This window comes from Orcinus orca, chromosome 5 (assembly GCF_937001465.1).
Source record: "Orcinus orca chromosome 5, mOrcOrc1.1, whole genome shotgun sequence".
NCBI lineage: Eukaryota > Metazoa > Chordata > Mammalia > Artiodactyla > Delphinidae > Orcinus > Orcinus orca.
In genome coordinates this window covers 10,247,900-10,266,534 of record NC_064563.1, presented here as the reverse complement: position 1 = coordinate 10,266,534, position 18,635 = coordinate 10,247,900, and the positions used below count along the sequence as shown (strand labels likewise).

Sequence of the window (18,635 nt, the reverse complement as noted above, 5' to 3'; positions counted from 1 at the left end):
CCGGAGCCTCTGCTCCGCAACGGGGAGAGGCCACAACAGTGAGAGGCCCGCGTACCGCAAGCAAAAAAAAAAAAAAAAAAAAAGGTGAGAGCAACAACTTTTAAAAATATTAAGAAACTGTATTACTCATTTAAAAAATATTTAGAAAAGCTCTTCCTTATCATCTTGTTGGCTCAGATATGCATCTTATTAGAGATAAGCTATTAGAATTCTGGAACCACATTTTTCTCTAAACACAAGGTATTGCTTAAGGGGAACTGACTTGGACAGCTTTTCAAAAATATGAAAGCTGAAATTTTTCCCCAGGTAAAAATGGAAACAAAAATCTTTTATACCTCACTCTACTAAGTACTATTTTAGCTTAGCTCAAAAAAAATCTTCTTTAATCCTGGTTTAGCTTTTAATATTATATCACACATTAAAATTCATAAAGTAGTTCATTCCAGGCAAAACAAACTACTCTTCAGCTCTTCTCTGCAAATAGCACAGGAGGTAAAATAAATGCAGTTGCTTTCTGAATAGCATTTATCAAGGTAGCGTGTACCACTCCATCATTACGGTGGCGCCAGGGAAGTAGTTAAGAATTGGAGCTTCTGCTATTTACCCTCCCACATGGGGAGAGGGTGTAGCACTAGGGTGTGCTTTTTATTTCACTACAATTGTTCAGTAGAACACAGATTTTCCATGAGAATTTTTTGCTCCTTTACCGCTGCTGAATTCATCAACCCATACTACAAAATGAACTATATACACTACATACGTACTATATATGTACTACATACAGGCTACACAAAATGGACTCTACTGTGGTCCTGACTGGCGTCTGTGCTCTTCCTTGATGCAAGTGGAACTGCCTGCAAGCTCATACTGCACACATGCGTGAGGGCATGCCCATATGCAATTAAAGGTTGATGTAGTTTTAATAATAATTATGATAATAAGAGAGACTCACATTTATCAGTTGTTTATTATGAGCTGGGCCTTGTGTTAACATACATTAACCTGCATAATAGCCCTGAGTAGGTAATGTCACATTACTGCCCCATTTTTAAATTGAGAAGCTAACAAAGAGGTTAAGTAATTTGTCCATGGGGCAAGGCTGAGAACTGAACTTGAGTCTAACACCAATGCTTATCTTAGGAATCACTGCAATACACTCAGGGTATGATGTTATATAGGACTTCTTTATTTGGGAAAATTCTTATTATTTTTTAAGACATGCTGCACCTGTTTTTTGGTGGCCCTTTGCTAAATCTAGCTCATGAATGTCTAATTTTTAGTAGGGGATGGTTTTATCATTAGTTTAAAAAATCCGTGCTATTTTGAGGAATTCCTATTGGTGATAGAAAACAGTCCACATTTTCATACTTTTATATATTAATACTGTTTTGAGTATCATGGTTCTATCTTTTTACACTTTTCTTCCTTTTGTAGAAACCATATTAGTTATTTTCCAGATCTAGACTTTCAAAAGTCCTCTAGCTTTTAAAAGATGACCATTAATGAGAAGTGTTTTCCAAGCACATATGTGATCTTAAAATAAAGCTGGTCAAGGGATTCATAACAAATAAAACTTTTATCAAGTGTGAAGTTCCTGCCCACAACTGAACCTATGTTTCATTATACTATAGAAGAATGTGTTGTAAAGAGACAGAGTGTGCAACTACCAGATTAAATTAATTATATATCGCTTCTATTGATATAAACTTTGTACATTTTCTAAAACATTGTTGTAAAATGTCCCATCTTCAGAAGAAACCAAAGAATACCATAACGAGATGTTAAAAAAAAGAAAAAATATTATATAATTCATGTAAAAGTTATAACTTGATAATTATAGGCTTTCAAATGGTCCTTATGAAGACAGAAATTGCTCATTTAACTCCAAAAGTCACACATCTTAAAACACACAAATAAATCCACAGTAAGTGCACACCTAAATAGAAACCATCAACTTAAAATGGATATGTTTAGTGCAATAGACAACTTCCAGAAAATAATAATTAATTACTATTAATAAGATTCATCTTGTAAACTCATCTGGAAAATTTGCTAAGCGATAGTCAGAAAAGAAATCTTTAAGGCCATGGAGATTTGCAGGGATTGGTGTCTCCCAGATACTCCTACCACCAAAGTTTGGAAAGGGCTCTTTTCTCTACAACCTCAGAAATGCCCAACTGTCTAAAGTCTAAAGTCCTCCAAAGTGGACCATTTGTTAAATATTCAGTGTATTCTATCAGAAGAACATTTCACATGTGTTCCTCTTTCTAACCTAACAAGAAAACTTCTCATCCTCTCTGACAAACAGAAAGAGTCCCTGAGTTTCATTTTCTCCTTTCTAAAATGTCTGTCTTCTGAGGACGTGGCTTGAGGTAGGGGAAAGAGCATCCGACTGAATAGGGGATTTGAAAACTAAGTATCTGACTTTTCTCATTTTTCTCATACCAAAAGGTTGGTATAATGATTCCATGAATTCACGCATGTGAAGGTGCTGAGAAAACTGTGAATCATTGTCAAGTGCAAGGTATTCATATTTCTTGAATCAGAGCATGGACATTGGGAAAATATGCTTTCAACCAACAGCTCTGGCCCGGAGCCTACTGCCCCAGCCAGAAGACAAAGCTCCTGGCGTGGCTACCCCTACCGAAGCCTGAGGGACAGGAGTGCACAGGAGCCATCTCGCCAAGGCAGAGCCAGCCAAGAGCTTCCTGAGGCTGGCCTAGGTTTTCCCTGGTGAGGTTCTCCTAAGAATAACACCCAGGGCCTGAAGGAAGCCCCTTCTTGAAGATGATTTATAACCTGAGTTCCTCAATGGTTTAGGTCCTTGGTCTGGCAGGACCCAGGGACATCCAATCATCTTCCATATGACCTAAACTCTTCAGAGAAGCTGGAAGATAATCCAGTCTCTCAGGCCTAAAGGTGTCCTGGGTCTTCAGTGAGCCACAAGGGACCTCTGCCTTCAACAAGCATTAGAAAGAAATCCTGTTCCGGTCCAACCCAAGCCAAAGACTAGTCTCAAAACAGATTTTGAATATCTTCATTGTGGGGGGGGGCAGGGAGCGGGAGGGAATGAAATGCACAGTGATTTCACACAGATTCCTCTCTGGCAAAATATAAAAAGACAAAATCCTGCAGTCCTTTTCTATACCTGTGGTCTCCTCCTTTACTAAACCCCTTCCATTTTAGTCATTTGTAAATAAGCACACGAAAACCTTATGTGTGGTATGTTGGTTCCAGGTTAAGCACTGGATTTCAACTGCTGCAAAACAGCACTAACTCAACTGCTCTATAACCCGGTTTTCCAAATCCTAAGTACTCATTTTACATTGATAATACATCAAAAATTCCCTAAAATTTAATTCATTGAATCACTGTCCAAGGGTAAAAGGTGAACAAACCGGTTGTGAGCTCTGTTATGATAAAATTAAGGAATGCAGAGGGATTCTCTATGAAGCAGTGAAATAAAATTATTCACACATATCAGATAATCATTTCAGAATGTGGTTAGATGGCCAATAATATTGTGTTAATAGAAACTTTTTTTCTGTGAAAGAGCTTCACTAAGAATCTACAGTATCTAAGTACATTCATCACTGGCTAAATATCCCAGCTAAAGGCTTGGTCTCAACCCCCTCTTGAGAACAAACACATACAGCTGAGGGTGGCTCAACCAGTTTATCAGTAATTCAGGCCAAAATAAATTACAGTTTCTATCCCAACTTATCAGCAGGTATAGTCTTTAGACATACATATAGGAAAGCAACCCAGAGTATCTTAATAGTATACAAAAATAAATATCACAATTAAGAATTAATGTAATTTTGGCTAAAAAAAACAAAAAACGATGAGTAAGGAAAGCAGAATCATATCTGGAAAACAAATAAAAGCATTAAAGTCCTAGAAAAATTAGAAAACAAAAGCTTTATTAAGGAACTACTAAGTCAAATATTTGGATAGATTAAAACAAAAAAAAAAGAAGCAGCTCAACGCTTAAATTCACACTGGTCTTAAGTAAGCCCTTCTTTTGTTAGTATTGCAAGATTAAGTGATAAGTAAAATAACTCTGCCCAGAGGCCTTCCAATGATGACTGCAACAGCAAAATTAACTAATGATGGTACATATGATAACTCTAAACACCACAAACTCAGCGTTCAGTCAAGTCCAAGTATTTTTTGTTTAATCGCTCTTACAAAAGTCATATATGTATATAAAGAATTCCTCATTCTTTTTGGTAAGAAATATTGTATTGAAGGCTTAACAGATCAAATTCAGTAAGTGTGTGTGTCGGCAGATGGACATGTATGCATGTATTTGGGTGCCATTCTTTTCTGCTTAGAGAAACATATCTTTCTTAAAGTTACAGCAATGCCTTCTTTATCGTCTGCTCCTATAGACATTAAGACTTAATTGATTTTCATTGAATAAAATGGAGAAAATGGACCTTTGGGATGGTTCTAAACAATAATCATTTCAGAACATTACAATATGCAGTTTAAGACCCTCCACAAGTGGCTGTATATTATGTCTATTTCTTATTTATGGAGTATCTATGGCAGTTTCACTTTTAGTGTTGAGTGAGTTTTATCTCTATACTTGGAAATGGATGACCATTTTTTACTATTGATGAAATTAACATTAAGAGATAATTTCATTATGACATTATGTTACATAAGCACTTTTAATTAGTACTCCATATTTACTTTCCATCGTTTTAGCTGACCTCATTGTTAAGAGTTGCACAGGCCACAAATTAAATGTGTAAGAAATATATTTGCTTGTGGATCTTACATCTAATCCACTCTCAAATTTGTATCTAACAGCTGTACTGAAAATTAACTTCTCAATTCTCATAATAGTTTTGAGGCTACCTTTTAAACTTGATTAAAAAAAAATACAGATGCGCATACACAAAATTACCTGGCAGGTGACTTCTGTCCTTTCTAAAAAGTGCAAAAATTTGGAAAATAGAAAATGTGCCCATTTCTGGGAATATGGATGGAATTCCTTATCAGCCCCATTTAAAGCTGCCTTCAAGGATTGTATTAAACTTAATTATGAAAGATTACAAACGAGATGATGCGTAATTGGTACCAGCTGCAGTTGGTATTGGAAAGCATAAATACAAATGGAATTATTTATTTTTATTTATTTACTATTCAAATGGTGGTTCTAAAACGTGCAGGGATAAAATGGACTTCATTACTTTTTTTTCCCCCATTGAGTTTAAAATACCTTTTTACTTAATAGTAGTAGGGCCAAATATCCCATTTCAAGATGACTTTTCACCCCCAAAGAACCCCCCAAATGAAGCAACACAAAGTAATTTTTTTCCCTCTATCTAATTAGTAGCTACTTGTTTTTATATCAGAATTAGTGAGCTGGGACCAAATTCTCCTCAAGCAAGTCTATGAATTACTATTAAAAAAAAATCCCTATCCATCTACCTTTCTCATGCTGGTTGAGATTCTTCCTTAGACTTTTTCTTTTTTTTTAAACAAAAACAAAAAGCAGAAAGGTGAGGAGGAAAAAGAGAGTTCACCTGGGGAGGGCGGCTGGGCGGTGTGCTTATCAGGGGGGCAGGACCCATCGCTGAGGCTGCATTCAAGCTCCTTTCCCTTTCATCCTGGTAAATTCGATCTCTCTCAGCTTCCGGTAACTGCAAGAAATTCTGCATAGCCCGAAGGTTTACCAGCAAAGACTGGGATGCAGTCTTGGGGTCCTCTTCCTTTCGTAGGATTTCTGAAAGCAAGCCCTGCAGGGAATGAAAGGCACAGGGTGAGCTTGCCCCCATGCTCTGCCCAGCCCGCGGTGAACCTTTCCTTTTCTTCTCCACTCTGTTCAGAAAATGAACAGTCAGAAGCATTAATTCCACATAGGAATATATTAGTTACAATTGAAGTGGTAGAGAAGAGAGCCTCAATTGTATTCTTAATTTTATTAAGCGTCTGCTTTACATATAACATAAACTGCAACTGCCTAATTGGTCTCCTTCTTTTGAGTAGCTTAACTTGCCATGAAATCTTTCACAGAGACAGGATTGAGGCAAGTTAAGAATAAATGAAATGCTCATAATACGACAGCACTGAACTGTATAGTTCTCAAGCTGCCAAGACAAAGGCAGTGGAATGCCAACAGCCCAATATGTAAAGATACAAAGCCATTTCGAGAGAAGTAGGATTTACAAAGAAAATACTTGAAAATGAATTGTAACATACTAGGAAAAAGAATATCACTAAAGCATCATCTAAGATTTATGCTATGTTTTTGCAGGCAATATTTTACATTATTCCTTGGTTTTCAAATTATTGGAGTCAATGACAAGTGATTCTATTTACCGCTTAAGGAAACTATACTGCTTGCTATACAATATACCTCTGAGTAACAGGTTGAAAATTTGAACTTCAGAAACCATCCTTTAAATTTGAAATACATAACCCCTTTTCCACACTGCAAAAATCCATCGTAGCATGCCAAGAAAAAGAATATTATCAAATTCTGTAAAAATCAAATTTCTTGGGGAATAAACATTTTTAATAGTGCTAGAAGAAATTCACAAACCATTAGTAAACTTCTTTATGGTATTCCTCCCCAAATAACAGAGAATTGTTAACTACTTCTTTAATTTTTGGAAGAATGCATTTTAAAAATGGGTGTTTCTCCACAATTTTGTTTAAGGGCTTATATGAAATACAAGGATTAGAAACATTTTCTGCCCATTTGATAAGGACTAAGCAGGCCTTACCTCTTCAACCTTCTGCATGAAAAAATGCCTGGAATGCCAAGACGTGTTTGCTTTCTACATTTCAGTTTATCACAATATGGCTCAGAATAAAATGTGGAGATCTCTATATCATTTGCAAATTTCACTTTCTAATAACCCTGCAGAAATGGCAACAGGGTACATTTGGGAAAGGGAGGTAAAGTGTCATGTCAAAACAACCAAGCCCCAACGTTATAACATTGGGGTTTTTTCATGGTTTCCTAGAAGTGCAAACCTGGCTTTGTTCCCAATTCCTCAAAGAAAATGTAGCATATTGCCCCAAGATAACAGTTGGGTACAGACAATATAAAAGCAGCGTCCACTTCAAAAACGATCTATATAGGCTGCTATTAAAAAAGATCCTCCAATAGGCTCCAGGGCTTAAGAGTACATTTTAGTTTCTCATTTGGTCTATGCAAGGGAAGCCAGTTTCACCCTAAGAAATGTGACTGAAGAATGAAGGGTACTTGTCCTTTCATTTATAATACTGACAAGTAATGTTGCAACTGTGTTTATACATGAGCAAAACATCCAGTCAATTTAACTAAAATTCAGTCAAACAGGCAGTCAATCACCCAGCTATTTAATTTGCGCAAGGCCAACTAATTAGATTGACTGTGTTTTTGATGTGTCACGTTGAAACCAAGAAATACAGGTCTCAGAAACAATGTTTGAAAATAGGTGTTAAAAAAACAGCCCTTGCTCTAAACTCTTCCCTACCAAATGGGGATAAAAAATCTTTAAAGATATTAAAAGATGTATTTCACAACGCAATATATCTTAACTCTACAGAAAGAGAAACATACAGTACACATAAATACATTATAAATTCCTTGAGTACAATAGTCTAATATTCTTTTTTTGTCATCCCAGCACAATGCCTGCCACGTGTTTGATAAATATTTACTAAATGGATTATGTGTATTCAGACCATAGAAGGAAAAAATTCCAAATGGGTGACAGAAACTTAACAACAAGATATGTTCCCCATGGGAAAATTCTAATGGTAATTAATAATGTACTCAAGGTGAGCCTTCAGTGGAAAGTTATGTGGCACTTTGTAAGACGTTTATCTGCACTAATTGTTCAGTAATTAAAAAAATTTTTTTTGCAGCAACATGGATGGACCTAGAGATTATCATACTAAGTGAAGTAAGTCTGACAGAGAAAGACAAGTATCATGTATCACTTATATTCGGAATCTAAGAAAAATGATACAAATGAACTTATTTACAAAACAGAAACAGACACACAGACCCAGAAAACAAACTTACGGTTACCAAAGAGGAAGAGAGGAAGGATAAAACAGGAGTGTGGGATTAACACATACACACTACTATCAACATACATAAAATAATCAACAAGGACCTACTGTATAGCACAGGGAACTATACTCAATATTTTGTAATAACCTATAAGGGAAAAGAATCTGAAAAAAAAATATAAGAATATATAAACTGAATTACTGTGCTGTACACCTGAAGCTAACATTGTAAATCAACTATTTACAAAACACTTTAGGTCAAAAGAGATCCTATAAACAGATGTTATTATATTTGGGAAATTTGAAATTAGACATTCAGAGATCTCAGATAACAAAATGTCATCTCTTTCCATTACAAATGCTTCCCGAGACAGCAGAGAACTACAGTGAGAAAGCCAACACATGAAAAAATACATAATGATATCAAGTCTTGCTAACATGAGACTGAGTCATTCCTGTATGGCTTAAAGTAACAGATAGAAGGTCACTTGGGAGAGAATTTAGCAATTTCTCTACTCATATTTTGACGTTAGCATGACGTCCCATTTGAGCATATGAAATGTTTTCCGGGCAAAGCATTTTATTTCCACTTAATTATTCTAACTAGAGCGAGTGCAGGTTTTCTGCCTGGGATGTGCTGAAAGTCTAGACTGATATTTCAAATCCTGGGACATTCACAGAGCTCGAAAGCAGACAGTGTAGACAGCCTCAGGTATTTTACAAACCTTCGGGTTTTTGTGTGTTTTTTTTTTTTTTTTTGGCCCAGGCTTTCAATGAGGGGAGTGCCCCCTGGTGGAAATGCTTGAAAATATTATTAGAAAATGTTTTGATTAGAATGTGTTAATTACTTTTTTAAAGAGAATGATGTCACTTGAGAAAATTCTGGATGCGAAATGACTGGCATTAGAATCCGGGTATGGGAATGGACGTTTTGGTCCTGTTTGGGTTGTTGTTATTTGAGTAGCTACATTTATGGATTCAAGATGTATGTGGCCCTTGTTTCCCATTTCCCATGACTGAAAATCCAGTTAAGACTTGCCAAGTTAGGTCAAGGTCATTTGTAGTAATGCCCCATGGTGGACAGTAAGAGAGACCTCTTACCAAAAACTTTTCTTCATGCTAAAAAATAACATGTCAAGGTCATCATGTACCATACTTGCTATCGCTGAAATACCAGGACTAAAATATTTACCAATATTATGCCCCATAGGTGCTCAATAAATTTGCTGAATGAAATTAAACAAAATCATTAGTCATTTTTGTTTCCAAAAAGAACTTGCGATTTTGTATATTATGTAGTATGTTACCAGCACCTCATAGATATCAATTTTATGGGAAACGAGAAGCTGCTTTTCATGCACTTCACATCTTCAGATTGTTCAATATGTGCTCTATACGTGAAAACGTAAGATTATTCTGCATCGCCATTCCATAGTGGTGGTGAGATTTCTAATGTTTTCAATTAAAGAGTGAACTTGCTGATGAATACCTAAACCTTTTTTACATTCCAGAAAGAGTTTACAAGTAAAATTCATTAGTATTGGAAAAGAAAGAAAAACCTTCAATAAATATTATCAGTACTTCCAAAAGCTAATTATGAATTCTTTAAAACAGCAGATAAGCGAAAGAGACTGCCAGTATGAACAAAAAGCCTGTCTGGCCTCCCGTTTGTCTCCTCTTTGAACATAATCACTGATTCAAATAGATTTTTATCAGCTTCGTGGAACTTCAAAGCCCTCAGAAGGAAAATATGATTTGATGAAACCTCCCTCTAAAAATAAAACATGTAGAAGATTCTTCAAGGCTACCTCTTGTTTGGTGAATTTTTAATCACATGTCCAGGTGAAAGACTACTTTCGAACTCCACCTCCTACCTTGGACTCAGGCCAAGCAAGTTATAAGCAGACACATTTATCTCTGTCGGTTGGGAGGCCAAACAAGAGCTGTCACGTCGGGGTAATAGCACCTTTTTACCTTTTATTCAATAGTGATATGGAGAGTGGACTTTTCTTAAATTACACTGTGAAGAATTATAGGAACACAGTAGCAATTTCTGTTATACTTAAGCAGGCAAATTTCTCTCCACCACATAATTTACAGAACTCAAATTCAATAAAACATTACATGATGGCCCATTACTGTTATCAGTTTTGAATAATCCATCTTCATTCTTTATTTTACTGGAAAATAAAGTGTGCCAAAGACAAGAGGAGGGGGGAGAAAAAAGGGAAAAAGCCACAGAATGGGATCAGAGTTAAACTATGGGATTTATTTTAAAAAGCAGGGGGAGCACTAAAGAATATATTTTCTTCTATCACGACCTTTAAGTAGCAGTAATACAGAGAAGTGAATGGAAAAGTATAAATCTAGAAGCTTCAGCAATTAATTTTAGCCATGGGTTTCCATTAAAAAGACATCAAGTAGGCATAACTGAATGAATGACAGATGCTAAAAGCTGGTACCTTCCGTAGCAATTAAAGAACATATGCCCATCAATTCAGAAGGGGGAAACATCCTTAAAACAAGGAATTATATAAATTTCATCACAAGCTTTCAGAAAAGGTAGACTTTTTTTCCATCTTTTTGCTTTCTTTTGTTTTCGACTTTAAAAAATAGCGATACAGGAATGTCTTAAAAGAGAGGGTATGTTTTAATTCAGGAGACCCAATTAAGCTGATGAGAAAATTCTCCAATGAAGAGTTGAAAGATGAGACCCAGGATTTTAAAGTTAGACAGTGCTGTCGATATTCTCAACTCACAACAGCATCATCTATTACATGAATGTTTTAACATACAGTTTATAGGATGCCAGTGTCTTTATCCGATCACAACAGAGGACTTTGCATTTGTATGTACATATTTTTCATTAATTTTTTTAAAACCTGGAGCCGGAATTGCACACTGTAATAAGTACACACAAACGTGTCTGTGCGGTTTAACTCTGCAGAGCTCCTGCTCTATACATATGCATTAGCATGTGTATTTTCATCCTCCACACTCACACCATACACTCTCACGATGCACCTGCTTTTATTGAAATGCATACAGTTTGAAATAAACATACTACATACACTCATATGAATATATAATCATTAAAATAAATGCAGCTGTGTGTGTACGCGTGAGTGTGCGTGGTGTTTTGGTATGACCACCGAAAAGACATGCATGCTTGCGTGTTCCAAAGTGAATTCCCCAAAAGTGAACTCTTAAATATACATAGACAATGAGTCTCATTGAAATCTAACAGCTTCAAACATGGCCCATCATCCACTTCGACGGAGGAGTCCCAATTACCTCTATACAGGTTTAAAACCAAACCCCTCTGTCATCCGGGGCTCCAGACAATTTTTCGGTAATGACTCTTTCTCAACTGGCTATTATTAATAAAGAGATGGATATCAAGCTGCACCCGGGTTTCATTCTCCTCTCTCCCTTGAAAACATTAAGTCACTGTTTTCAATGTTAACCACAGAGATAACCATCTTTTCGAAGAGATTGATAGGGTATAAAATAGAGAACTCTGTCTCTTTTCCAGTAACAAATCCTATTGATATCTGTGGAATCCGTCCACATGAAAACCCAAGGAGAACAAATGGTCACTCTCCAGGGTGATGATGCCTGGGACATTACAGCCCCACAGAAGAAAAAACACACTGATGGGTGGTGACCTTACCCTTTTCACCTTCAGCTAGACTCTCTTTACTACATAAAACACACTTTCCTTGGTCCTTCAAGAAATAACAATTTGCTCAATTTCCAAAATGCTTTCCACTGAATCTGTGAGTCATCTGTGTCCATGTCAGTGCTGTCTCTGTGGGCTTTCAATTCAGTTCAACAAGCAACTTTTAGGCAGAGACCTGCCTGGTTTTTGCCCGGTACTAAGAACTACTGGTAGTTACTGCTATTTACAAAAATAAAGGATGCTGCCAGAAACAGGAGTAGCTGGAAGGCTGACTTGATCCTTTCATCTATTCATTTTTAAAATTTTTTTTAAAATAATGACCCTCCAACTGAATAGAGGTGTCATATTAAATTTACCACCTAATAATGAACACATTTTTAAGTTGTAAAGATATATTAATAAAACTAGGTAAAACCATACAATTTTAACCTGAGAAATAACTTTGCAACCACCCTTTTAAACACAGGCAGATGATGTACAAAAAACAGTTAAAGAAACTGAAAACAAACACTGAGTTAAAGGCTTTGTAAGGCCTCCTAAGTTTCAATCCAGTGAAGGCAAGCCAAACGTAAGTCACAGCTGGGATTCTCCTAGGTATGGAACCTGCCAGCAAGGAATTAATACTAGATATTTTTGTACCCGGATTTTATTTTTTATTTTAATTTTTTTTGCGGTACGCGGGCCTCTCACTGTTGTGGCCTCTCCCGTTGCAGAGCACAGGGTCCGGACGCGCAGGCCCAGTGGCCATGGCTCCGCGGCATGTGGGATCCTCCCGGACCGGGACATGAACCCGTGTCCTCTGCATTGGCAGGCGTACTCTCAACCACTGCGCCACCAGGGAAGCCCCCGGATTTTATTCTTATAATCATGTAATAAACAAAATAAATACGAAAGTAAAGTATGAGTCAGGCCAAAAAAAAAAAAATTGACGAAAGAACAGTGGCAAAACAAGAAAAGTTAAAAGGACATAATGTCCTCATTCTAATCAAAGTTACATGTTCTTCTGGGGTTTTTCTGGGGAGGGTGTGTGTATGTGTAATAAACACCATGTATATATCATACTAGTTTCAAAAAAAAAAGACATTTTTAAAAAATCCTCTCATTCAGTGTTTAATGGAATCAATTTTTTTTTTTTTTTTTTTTTTTTTTTTTGCGGTACGTGGGCCTCTCACTGTTGTGGCCTCTCCCGTTGCGGAGCACAGGCTCTGGACGCACACCGGGGAACGAACCCGTATCCCCTGCATCGGCAGGCGGACCCTCAACCACTGCACCACCAGGGAAGCCCAATGGAATCAATTTTTTTAGGGCTTTTCAGATGTCTTTATCTTAGGTCTTCTCCTGTATATCACCCTTTCTCCACATCCTGCTAAACATCTTCCTTCCTGATAATATCTTCACAGGAATTTGCCCAGGAGGACAAAGGTGAGAACACAAGGGGTATATGCAAATCTCAGTGAGAAGTCTCGAGCTAAGGCCTCCAAGGCCAAGCTGACCCCCAGGGCCTGTTTTGTAAATAGTTTTATGCATTTCTGTCCATGGCTGCCATGGCCCTCAAAGACTAAAATACTTACTATCTGGCCTATTACCGAAAAGGTCTGCTGATCCCTGGTCTAGGAAAGGTGGATAGTGGGCTAGAAGCCTGGAGCCCTACCAATGAAATGGCCTTGACCAAGTCCTCAAACCTTTCTCAATCTGCTACTAACAGTCTATAATTCCATTACATAAAAGCATAGGTAATGTCAGTTTGAAATATTTTCGATATTTATTCTTTCAAGGCCCCTGAGTCAGGATCGATTTGTACACAGCTTTCTCTTGGTAGAAGAGGTTTACGATTAGCAGAGAAATGATCAAATGTAGGCACCCCCAGGTACAGACAATATGACCACAGGGAGAGAAGGAAAAAAATGTTAGTACAAAGTAAAAGCATAAACATTAGTGTAGATGGGATTAAAGAAGGAAGAGAAAAAGAGAGAGAGGAACCATTTACACATAAAACAAAACTGACCTGAGTTCTGTTAAAAGCCACACGTGCAAATACTGCCTGGGAGATTCCTGCCCGTTTCAGTTCATCACGTACCCACTGGTAGATTTCGGAAGACACCTCTGTGTTGGTGGAAACCTGTTGCTCCAAAGGCTTATTCATAGATCTACTAACAGGGGGAGGGTGGTTCAAGTACTGTTGGTTTAAGGACTGCTGGGCTAGGAGTCTGTTCACTGCATACTGCTGGTTCAGCAGCTGAGCCATCACCAGCTGCTGGTTGACCAACTGAGGACTGATGGGCGTTGACACGAGCCCAGGGTGCAGGTTGGGAAGAGGGGTCCGGACAGAGGGCTGGCTGCCGTGGGAGAGCTGCGCGGGGGACGGGGGTTGCTCCGCGGTGTTCCCTGGGACCGGCTGCTGGCCAAAGTTGACGTGGTTGGCACCTTGCTGGGATAGTTCAGAGAGACTATCCATTTCAACTGAAGTGGACAAGAAGGAAAATCACGTTGAGCCAACAATGATCTGCATTGATAAGGATCTCTGGTCATTCCCTAATACAGACAGAAGGCACAGGGCACACCCAAGGTCCAAGGAAACTAAGAACATCTCAAGATGTAATGCAACTGGCCATGCTTTTACTTTTGTCCTCTGCACCATGGCACAAACTTTGAAAGGGGGATAACGCTTTCTAGTTTTATAATGTGGTTTAGATTTAAGGCCAGAAATCAATTATTTTCAAAGTCTATGTGACTAGTCTGGGGGTCAAACGATTATTCACTCTTACTTCTTATAAGGCAACATTTATTTTAAAATAGCTTCTAGGGAATTCCCCGGCAGTCCAGTGGTTAGGACTTGGCGCTTTCACTGCTGAGGACCTGGGTTTGATCCCTGGTTGGGGACCTAAGATCCTGCAAGCCACGTGCTGCATGCGGCCCCAAAAAATCCAAATAGCTTCTAGAAGAACACTCTTTCCTTAACGGCAACTAGAAAGAGTGAGTGGAGCTAGAAGAAGATCATATGCAACTGTAGAAAAAGAAACATGCAAGTATTTTCTCATAATATATACATTAACTGTTACTACTCCAGGCAAAAAGTTTGCAAGAAAAAAAGTACACAAATGTTACTTATGTTCAATTTTAACCTAGCTGTTAATATAGAAAACTAATCAATATAATAAATAATAAAAGTGGTCATAATGATCAGTAATGATAACTGAGTGCATGCTGAACACGGGGCTGGGTATCTTACACGTCCTGTTTTGCTGAATTCTAACTATCATGTTAGATGATGGGTATAGCTGCAAATATTTCTTAGAATGAAGCAAAGGACTTAATGTATTGCAAGCCAGCATACCCAGTGTTGCTAAGACCCAAATGCTTCTTGAAGAAGCTGTGACCATCACCAGATGCTATGACAATCTTTCAAGGAAGGGGTAGGGAGTCACTCTGATGCAATGGTGATACTGTCCCCATCTTGCAATTTATTACCACCCACACAGGACGAACGTTTCTCCCTTGGCTTGATCCCTCACATGGACTGGCTGAGAGTGAATAGTGAGTGTGTCAACTGCTTTCCTGCTACAGGGAAGAGACTGCTTGGATGCTCTTGACCTGAAAGGCTGAGGATGGTCAGTAGGTGAGTCTTTCTAAATAGTACACCATGGGAATTCCCTGGCGGTCCAGTGGTTAAGACTCCGCACTTTCACTGCTGTGGGGTCCGGGTTTGATCCCTGGTTGGGGAACTAAGATCCCACAAGCTGTGCAGTGCGGCCAATAAATAAATAACTAGTACACCATGCTTCCCATGTGTGGACTCTGGGTTGATTTTAATCATCATTTCTCTTTTTATTAAATATTCAGGTTTTGTATTTAGAGGAACTTATCATACTGCTATAGTCACTGATATATGCAAAATATAACTAAGCATTGGGGAAGAAACCTTCCATTTCTACCAGTGGTATCAGCCCAAGTGGGCCATTCATAGGGAATAGTAATTCAAGCAATTATTCCAAAAAATGATGCATTGTCTTCATTATAGCTCTAAGCTATAAACGGCAAAGAATCTGTTTTGGTAGATGGATGGTTTTGCTTCAAATATTAAAAGCTAAAACAGGCTCAAAATTCAGGTTCTCTTGCCTCTTAAAATCTTCAGGAGAAGTTATTATTGTGTTACTGAATGAATGTAACGGAAGTAAACAGAAATAGACTTAAAACACAACGTAATGCTATGCATATTAAACATCCCATTCCTATATTATTTTAAAACATTTTATTTGGTAGGTACAAGAAAGAAACCCTTAATAGAAATTAAAACATTAACCTTAATCACAGTGTTTGCTTTAACGAACACTAACAAACTCAACAGGGAGAAATGACATAATCTAAATGCTAGGTAGGGTACAACACACAACTTTTATCTGTCACTTCACACTGCAGGTAATTTTAATGTATTTCCTGCGTAACAAATATTGACCTAAAGTTACATGTTAAGATAGGATGCCATGGCATTGAGAGTCTAGAAATGATGCAATGGTTCTTTGGTTACGGATGGTAAAGCAATACGCTCACCAAAGTGCCTATCTGGGGGGGCTGGAGGCTATAGCTGTACATATCACTTGATCTCAACTGTGGAGACTATAAATACAATTGAATATCCTCAAAAATTGGGTGTAAAAATTGGCACTTTCCCTTTCTCTCAAAGAAAACTCAAAAAAACATAAAAGCATGATTTATCTCTGAGAGAACCCACAGCCAATATTAGTTATTCAAGGCCTGGTTAGGTCTTCACTGAGATGTTAAAAAATGACAGCTCCCCCCCCACCCCGCCTCGCCTCCATCTCCTCCTTGGTCTGACAACCAAGTCAGTTGGGCTGATTTAAACACAAACATTTATTGAATTTAATTATCTCATTATACTCAGACCCACTCCCCACCCTCCAAGAAACATTCTAAATTGATCTCTAATTGGGCAATCACAAGACCTGGCTTTACATGCAACTTGGATAAACCCCCAAATGACACGTAATGGTATGTAGCCACCGCTGCAACGGTTTTCTGCTTACCCATCATATCTTTTGTCTTCTTGAAATGTTTGTACCACCTTCCAAATTCTTGACATTTTGCTGCTGAGACATTTGCATAGTAAGTGCTGTTCACAATGGAAGAAATCATACTCTGCGTGAAGAGGGGGATGGAAACAGTTGTAATACACAGCAGCACAAGACAGAACACGGACATGATTTCAATTGTGGAAACTGTAACTTTTTTTCATCAACTGAGTACCAATACATTTTTGTTTCACACTGTAGCCTAAAGCCATGACTTCTTCAAAGTCAGTAAGTAGAGCATCAAATGCTTTATTTAAGTAGAAAGCAACAGTCCACTGAGACTGGTATAAAATGATCACACCCACAGACTTTACTCTAGTATGTATGGGACCTCCACCAATGTCATCTGTTCCTGGGCGGACAAACTTCAAACTTCCACCGATCCCAATAAATCCAAATACTTGGAGATGGCTTTCTGATTGTAATTCATAAATAAATGCCACTTTGTGGTTTGGTGACTAAATTCTCCATCCTTGCAACTCCCAGGATGGCCCAGGGACCATAATATCAGCATCATCTGGAAGCTTATTAGAAATGCAGAATATTGGGCCCTACTCCAGACCTGGTCAGGCAGCACCTGCATTTTCATCAGATCCCTGGGGATTTGCGTGCCCACTAAAGTCTGGGAAACACCCCTTGCACTTTCCACTCATAGCATTTGGGTTTCACCTGGAGGTAGATTAACACTGTTGCAAGGCTGACTGACCACATTTAAGAAGAGAAAAACTATTCACAAAGATCCTCTAACAGAAGAAAAACATATGCTGCAATCTTATTGCTAGCTTCATATATAGTAAAGCTTGGGTTTTGAATTTCAAACTAACCATATCATTTTTAAAAATATGCATTTCATGGTGACTCATCTCTCAAGGATACCACAAAAAAGAAAACGCCCTATTTTGTCACTTGTCTTCATCCTGCTTCTAATAACAAAAGCTTGGAAAATGGAGTCAACAGTTTAACATAGAAAAATGAAGAAAATCAATGATTTTGATGTATTACTAGTTTTGTTTTTATTTTTTTAAACTCATTTTCAACAAAGAAAAGTATTTTCTTCCCAGGAAATTTTGGTTCTGGTCATTTCAGTGACTTGGTCATGGTTATTTCCAGCCACAACACTCATATTCTCTAGTAGTGGCTAAATTAATTTCCTATTGAGTCGTAGGAATAATTAGACTTTGCAGAGCCAATCTGTCCTCCACTCCTATGTGTAGAAACATGAGAACTTACATTTCAGACTTCAGGTGGTCTGTGGTGAAAACGGTTTACAGAAGGCAGGGAACAAGCAGAAAAGCCAGTTTGGGGACAAAAGTATTTTTACATCGTTACCTTCTTTAAGCTACTTCTAACGTAGAGCTCTTTTGATTATCATTGATTCTCCTGACATCCGTCATCAGTGTTAATTTTGTAGCATGCACACATTCCTGTAATATGTAAACCTTGGGGATCTTTGAAGAACTTCCAGTGAAGGATAAGCTGGGGTTACATTATTGATGTAAAACATGGCTATCTTTCCTAAGAGGCACTATGATATCTTTTTTTTTTTTTTTAACACTTTCTACTGGATAGTCATTTTTACATTTCTCTAAAAAGACATTCTTAATGTGCTCATGATACTCTGCCATTAATCCAGACTAAGACAGTCCCTCAGTCCAAGGTACAAAAAGATACTTAGCAATGTTGCCAAAACCGGACCCAGAAGATTACCTGATCCAGTTAACAATCCGTCAGCTTCAATCACACTTACTCTATTAACGATGGATCAATAATAAAGTCAGACACTAACAAAACTACTGAGACGGCTGATGGATCACTGTGATTCTGCAAATGGGTGAGAGCCC

At 37.9% G+C, this 18,635-nt stretch overlaps 1 protein-coding gene across 6 annotated transcripts in view; it reads right to left on the bottom strand.

Moving 5' to 3' along the window:
- The window catches only part of SATB1 (SATB homeobox 1), a 99,405-nt gene that overhangs the window by 34,469 nt on the left and 46,301 nt on the right, over nt 1–18,635 (bottom strand). For 5 of the 6 annotated variants that reach the window (XM_049710193.1, XM_049710194.1, XM_049710192.1 and 2 more), the window contains 3 exons: nt 16,750–16,861; nt 13,713–14,167; nt 5,541–5,753 (listed from right to left, as the gene is read on the bottom strand). In XM_049710193.1, the coding sequence (XP_049566150.1) occupies nt 5,541–5,753; nt 13,713–14,167; nt 16,750–16,861 (780 nt within the window). The remainder of the gene's footprint in view (nt 1–5,540; nt 5,754–13,712; nt 14,168–16,749; nt 16,862–18,635) is intronic. The other variant, XM_049710195.1, reaches the window with a different exon arrangement.